The sequence below is a fragment of the Camelus ferus genome, chromosome 32, assembly GCF_009834535.1.
Source record: "Camelus ferus isolate YT-003-E chromosome 32, BCGSAC_Cfer_1.0, whole genome shotgun sequence".
In the NCBI taxonomy this organism is placed as follows: Eukaryota; Metazoa; Chordata; class Mammalia; order Artiodactyla; family Camelidae; genus Camelus; species Camelus ferus.
In genome coordinates, this window is record NC_045727.1 from 5,463,140 (window position 1) to 5,469,974 (window position 6,835).

Below are 6,835 nucleotides of genomic sequence, written 5' to 3' on the forward strand. Positions count from 1 at the left end.
ACCGGCCGGCGCGCACGCGCAGTCGTTCCGGCCGCGTCCCCTTTAAGAGGAATCCTTTTGCTTCCTCCGACCCCCTCGCTTCCGCTCCCGTTCCCACAATGCTGTGCGGCTGAGCGCCTCCGAGCCCGCGGGGACGCTGTGGGGGGACCCCGGCTGAGGCGGCGGCGGCGGCGTGGGCTGCGGCGGGCCCGCGGCGTCGGGCGGTGCGGATGTCGGGCTGGGCGGACGAGCGCGGCGGCGAGGGCGACGGGCGCATCTACGTGGGGAACCTTCCGACCGACGTGCGCGAGAAGGACTTGGAGGACCTGTTCTACAAGTACGGCCGCATCCGCGAGATCGAGCTCAAGAACCGGCACGGCCTCGTGCCCTTCGCCTTCGTGCGCTTCGAGGACCCCCGGTGAGGCTCCCGCGCCACCAGACCGCGGACCCGAGGCCCCGGGCCCCCGCCTTCTCCCGTCCTCTTCCCCCTCCCTTTCCGCGGCCTCCCCTCCCCCCTCGCCGCAGACCCCTCACGGCGCCCCCGGGTGGAGGCTGAGGCCTCCTCTCACCGCGGGGCTCCGGGCCGTCCTTTGCTCCGTCGTCACTTCCTCTATTATTATTTTTTTACTTTACTTAAAAACACAAAAGCTGGGCCTTAGGAGGGCCCAACCCCGCGCAGACCGGCCTCTGGGATGGTACAGATGCCCATTCCTTCCCTCACGGCTGGACAGGCACTCTTCGGGGGAAGTGATGCAGGGCTTGGGAAGCTTGGCCCCTGAGCCGGCCCGGGAGAGGACTCGGTGAGGAGAAGAAGTAGTCGGTCGCCTTCCCAGCCCACCCCTCCCCCAGCTGGAACCCGCCGTTGGCGGGGCGCGCAGTGCAGGGATGTGGGTGCCTTTGGAGCGCAGAAAGGGGTCTCTGTGATGGAACAGGTCTCCCTCCATCCACGCGCGCCCCGCCTCAAAATGCCGGGGCTTTTTCTTATAAAAAGCATCAGGGATTTGGGAAAACTTCTAAAACATTCTGGAGGGCTCTCTGAGTTCACTCTTAATCTAGTGAAGGAAGCGCCGCTAGCTGCTAAGGGCCCCAAGGATTTGGAAGCTCTCCATCCCGAAACCCAAAACCCCCAAAACCGGCTTGAAGGAGTCTTTGTGATTTTGCGAAGAGGGTCGACCCTTGGGCCGGAAAAGGCTGGGAACTTTCAAAACTGCGGTTGGTGGTTCTTAGAAGCCATCTCGCTGTGCTGGTTACTACACTTGGGGTAAATAGGAGCCTGCTCTCTGTTTTCCAGCATCGTCTCAGGGGGCGCTTTGCCTGGTCTGCGACCTTCGGGCTTCACTGCAAGGACTGACCCTGAGGTGTCTTGCCCATCTGGTGTGGTTGTACAGGCAAGGAGAGCCTCTGAGGATGGGGAGACAGGAAGCACCCTGAGGCTTTGATGGTTGAAGACTCTTGACAGAGCTCATTCCTAGCGTTTTGCCATTTGCCTCAGAAATGGAACTAGGCGTTTTCACACCTAAACTGGAAAAGGTTGCGCCACTATTAATTAGATAACAGTCCTAGTTGTTATGTGTCATGTATCATGCTATGTATCATTTAGCATTTTCAACAACTTGTAAGGTAGGCACCGTTAACCACATTTTATGGATAAGGAAACTGAGGATTTAGAATTGATAACAGAAGGCTACTAAGGGAAGATAGGATTTGAACCCCCCTGTTCTGCCCTTTCAAATACAAACTTGCTGTGTGATATGCTACATTGTCATCTCGTCCTTCATTCCTTTCATAATAGAAGAGCTATCTTTTCATACCACTAGATGCCAAGTTTCAAGCAAAGCACTGCGCACACAGTGTCTTAGTTAATCCTTACAAAAACCCTGTGAGACAAGGTTTCTCACATTTAGAGATGTAAAAATCTTGATCAAATACTTACCCAGAGAAACTACTAGTAAGTAGCCAAAGAACGATTTGAACTGAGGTCAGTTTGTGTTCATAGGCTGCTCGTAAACTCTTGCAGTTCTGCCACTCTTCCTCTGTATTATGAACATAGCTAGGGTTGAACTGGACGTGGTCCTTGTTGCTTTTAATCCTGTGACTAGAATCTTGGTAAACGATTATGCGCCTGTGACAAGTGAATGATGCCTTCATTAGTATGTTTTCAGCTCTGCTTGTGCTCCCAACCTCTGAGGGCATTCTTTCTCCCATCAATACTGGAAGAGCGACTTGGCATTCCTAACTCTCCTAGAGCCCTAGGGAAGACTAAAAGTATTACTTTATTGGATATTTACCTCTTTCGGTGAAATTGCCCTGAGTGGTTTTGACAACTTAGTCCTCCAAACCATGCTGAAAAGGTACACTTGAGGGAATCCCATATTCCTAACAAAACACTAATTTGCATTTGTCTTTTGAGCTTTTATCTCTTTCCCTCTTCTTAAATGGGTTTTTCTTTCTATAGACTTGATGGTACTAGGCCTTGAGGGAGAGTATTAAAGGAGTAGTGTGTGGTGTGCATTTTGAGAAACAGCTCACCACGGTTAGAAAAACACTTTCCTTGGCAAAATCAATCATCTGTCAACAGTTTATTTTCATCTGAATTAGACCTCTTATAAGTAATCTATTTATTTATTCATTATCATTTCATACCTAGAGAACCCTGTGTGTGACAGCTATAAAGTTCTATCCCAGTATCATTAAAGGTTTTCAAACCAAAGCAGTAGGGTATCAAGCTTTGGGTTTTTTTTTCCTCACTCAAAGTTTCCTTTTTATACTTGTTATTCATGCCCCTCATGGGGAAGTCATTCTGCCTTCCTGAGCAGCACTAACTCCAAACTTTTCTTTGCAGAGATGCTGAGGATGCAATTTATGGAAGGAACGGTTATGATTATGGCCAATGTCGGCTTCGTGTGGAGTTCCCCAGGACTTATGGAGGTCGGGGTGGGTGGCCCCGTGGTGGAAGGAATGGGCCTCCTACAAGAAGATCTGATTTCCGAGTTCTTGTTTCAGGTATGTTCCTTTCAAACTGAATGAGATAATGCATGTAAAATACTTAGCACAGAGTCTGACCTCCAAGAGATGTTATTCTTTAGTGCATGGGATATGTGGGGTTTCCTTTTCAATAGCCTACGTGCAGTGACAGTCTGAAGCTCTACCAGTGAGGCAGGTACCTTACCAATGAAATTGTACTGATAGTGCAGCCTTGGTAGAACATAAACTTGCTTCTTATAAAGGAGTTTTCTAGTGTTGAAAGGGAAGATGATGATAAAATCCCTTGAGCTGGAATTCTAAAGACATTTTCTTTTGGAATGTGCCCTGCTATCAGACTTGCTAGAAAGACATTCCAGGAACCAGATCTGAACATATTACCCATCCTTGAATCCTAAAATAGGCCAGATTTTATGGTGGTTTTGGAATTATGTAGAAAAGAAAACAAACAACTTGGAGTCTTAGGGATTGTATCGCAAAGTATAGAATGAAATGTCTAGTGTTGACAAGTGATGAAATGCTAAGCTCAGAGGTTTATGCATCTTTTTGAAATAGTTAACACACTGGTAAAGACCTGGGGCTGGGGCCTTCTGCACGCAATGTTACCGGGCTGTTTTAGGGCCCTGGTGGAGTGAAATGTATTGAGGAACCTCGCACCTTCTTAGACATGAATGTCATACAATCACAGCAGGCTCCCGTGGTGCTTAAGAGTGATACTGTCAGTATCTGCCTATCTGTGTCCCTTGTAATTTTTTAACCCCAGAACTCTATTCCCTCCTTCAGGATGTCATACATATCTTTTTTTCTCTCCATGCTGCTCTGAAATCCTGCTTAGAAAACTATTAGGAAATGGCTGCAGTCCTGAGCTGTGAGCGGTAAACACAGCCTTTGAGAGCAGGAGCACATTTCCCTTTCATGACATCAGGTAGGGTTGTATGACTCCCGACTAGTTTTAGCGTCTGAGTCTTACCTTTTCCCCTACTGTATTGAAGAATGTTGGTGATCTTTTAAGAGGTACTTTGTCTAGTTTGTCAGTCATTCTTACCTACAAGAAACTTGAGGTTTTTGTTGTGTTACTTCAGTTACACTTTGGTTATCTTACTGGATGGTTTCAAAGTTCCCGTGTCCTGGGAACCCAGTCAGGCAAGAAATAATTGGTACTGATAAATTTCATAATGGAAAAAATTAGAACTCAAAGCCTTGGGAGTTTGTTATTAATTATGAAGCACAAAGAAAGAGAAGCTCTGAATTCTTAGAGATACTAAACCTGTAGTGGGATGGACTTCTTGCTTTGTTGAAAAGGCTTGGTCTCTGGAAACTTAGCCTAGGCCCAGCTTCTTATGGTGGTTTACCACACGTACTTTAGTGCTTTTCTCTGGTTTTGTGTCCCTTATCAAGATTTGTGATATGAGGACCCTCAGGATTTAAGAGTAGTGATTGATGAAGAAGGGACCCTAGGTCTTGATGGTTCTTAACAGGCAGTTAACATGGATGAAGGATGTGGCCTCTTCTCTTACGTTCTCCGTGCCTAGGACTCCCTCCATCAGGCAGCTGGCAGGACCTGAAGGATCACATGCGAGAAGCTGGGGACGTCTGTTACGCAGATGTGCAGAAAGATGGAATGGGGATGGTTGAATATCTCAGAAAAGAAGATATGGAATATGCCCTGCGTAAACTGGATGACACCAAATTCCGCTCTCATGAGGTGGGTCCCCACCTTCTGTTGAGCTTGTACCCAGAGCACTCCACCTGAAGCTGACCTGGCAGAAGTAGCAACAGGCCATGCGCTTGCATTTGATGACCGCACAGTACCATTAAAGATCTGTCTTAAGTGGACAAAGCCAAGGAAGTCATCATGCCTAAGCCCTTCAGGGTCATAACAGAGAGGAGTCTGCAGTCATGGTATTTTTAACCCGGAGAGAATACCTGTGCAGTCTGTCATAATGTGGTGAGCTATTCTGTGATAACACCCTTTTCACACCTGGCTTACTCTGCAGTGTCCCTCCACAAACCTCATTATGGCTCTCCCTCCTCTGGGTCTAATCCTGGCTCTGCAGGCCAGCCTCTTCGTCTCAGCCTTTCTGAGTACTGCTGAACTGTCACTTCACTGTGCCTTTCCTGAAGCGGTGCAGGAGTTAGTGTCACTGGAGCCCTTGGCATTTTCTTGTGGTTCATTACCTCACCCTGGGGACTCAGCTTTTGATGTCCTTCCTTTCAAGAAGGTGGCTGCTGCTTTGGGTCTCAGTCTAATTCAGATGGTGATTGTTCCTTTGATACCATCAAGACCAGATACCAGACCACCAGTTGGACATTTTTTTTCTGGTTATCCTATCCTAACTTGCTATGGGGTTTAGGGATGTCTGGAGACATGAATTTCTTTCTGGGCCTGTTTCTTTTTCTAAGGATTCATATAATTCCCTAACTTTATGGCTTGGAGACTGCATGGCTAAACAATGCTTTTGCTCAGTCCTATCCTCTAAGACTTGAATTTGGAGCAGAAACAAAACAGCACCTGATCCTCAGTTATGCTGCAAAATAGGGCCCCAGTAAGAGTAAATCACATTACTAACTTCACTGAGGAAAGAAGCATCTGGCTTCTTTCATCTTAGCATCTTTAGATCTGAGAATGTTGGCTGAGGACAAAGTGCCTGGAGACAGGCCAGCCTGGACATGACTCTGCTGCTTGTTAAAATCTTAGCTAAGCTACTCTGAGCCCTGGTTCCTCCATATGCAAAATAGTTGCAATAATAGCATTGTCTTACAAGACTTGCCAGGAAGCTTAATTATGAAGATAGTTAAGCATCTAGTCCAGGTCCTGACACCTGGAAGGTGTTGAATACACGTTAGCTCCTTCCATGGGTGCCTATCGAAAGATGCATATGTGAGGTGGCAGGGGACTGAACTGTGTTTATGACCTCTGAGATCCTTTTCAGTTCTCAGATTCTGAGAGTGAGTGGCAGTAATTCAGGTATGTTAACAGTAGTAGCTAGTATTTATTTACCATGTAATCGAGTTGCCATTTATTATTTGTGTTACCTTGGGCAGATGGTACTTAGTTTTCCTCATTCTTGAAGTGGACAAGTAAGATTATCTACCTCCTGCACCGCTGTGAGGGTTGAATGAGGTAGCATTGTGCCAAGCGAGCCGTAGAACTATCAGTTAGGCAGCCATGTTAGTGGTGGTGTGCTTTATTCTTCTGGGTCTTATTTTTTCCTTTAATTTTTTGTTTGAATTTCAGGGTGAAACTTCCTACATCCGAGTTTATCCAGAGAGAAGCACCAGCTATGGCTACTCACGGTCTCGGTCTGGGTCAAGGGGCCGTGACTCTCCATACCAAAGCAGGGGTTCCCCACACTACTTCTCTCCTTTCAGACCCTACTGAGACAGGTGATGGGAATTTTTTCTTTATTTTTTAGGTGAACTGAGCTGCTTTGTGCTCAGAATCTACATTCCAGATTGATGACTTAGTGTCTTAGGAAATTTTTTAAATTTTTTTTTAAAGGAAATAAAACTACATAATTTCTACCAGGGCCATATTAGCAGTGAAACATTTTTAACTGCAGAAATTGTGGTTTTGGTTCAGAAACAAGTTGTATATTTTTCACCCCTGATTATGGGAAAAAAATCAGTGCTGTGTCTTTGTGGGTTGCTCTTCTATGGAGATCAGCAGTTACTGTGACTGAGTCGGCCCATTCTGTTTAGAAATATATTTTAACGTTTAGTAATTGACACGTGTGGTTGTCCTTGATTACGTTTATAGATTTCACCATATAGGCACACTAATAAAAAAAATCAAGTGGTAGCAGCACTTTACACCCAATGGGTAAGAAGCAGGAGTAGATTATTTTATCTAGGGGATAAAGATAATTGCTCT

At 46.4% G+C, this 6,835-nt stretch overlaps 1 protein-coding gene across 1 annotated transcript; it reads left to right on the forward strand.

Moving 5' to 3' along the window:
• The first annotated feature begins 73 nt into the window (after positions 1-73).
• Positions 74-6,688, forward strand: SRSF9 (serine and arginine rich splicing factor 9). Its single transcript, XM_032471464.1, has 4 exons — positions 74-397; positions 2,822-2,982; positions 4,494-4,666; positions 6,200-6,688. Exons 1-4 carry the CDS (start codon positions 210-212, stop codon positions 6,341-6,343), a joined length of 666 nt encoding a protein of 221 aa, XP_032327355.1. The 5' UTR covers positions 74-209; the 3' UTR covers positions 6,344-6,688.
• The last annotated feature ends 147 nt before the right edge of the window (positions 6,689-6,835 follow it).

Coding starts and splice junctions, on each gene's coding strand:
- SRSF9 (XM_032471464.1), top strand. CDS start 210: ATGTCGGGCTGGGCGGACGAGCGCGGCGGCGAGGGCGACGGGCGCATC. Junction 2,983..4,493: donor TTTCCGAGTTCTTGTTTCAG/GTATGTTCCTTT, acceptor CTCCGTGCCTAG/GACTCCCTCCATCAGGCAGC. Junction 4,667..6,199: donor CCAAATTCCGCTCTCATGAG/GTGGGTCCCCAC, acceptor TTTGAATTTCAG/GGTGAAACTTCCTACATCCG.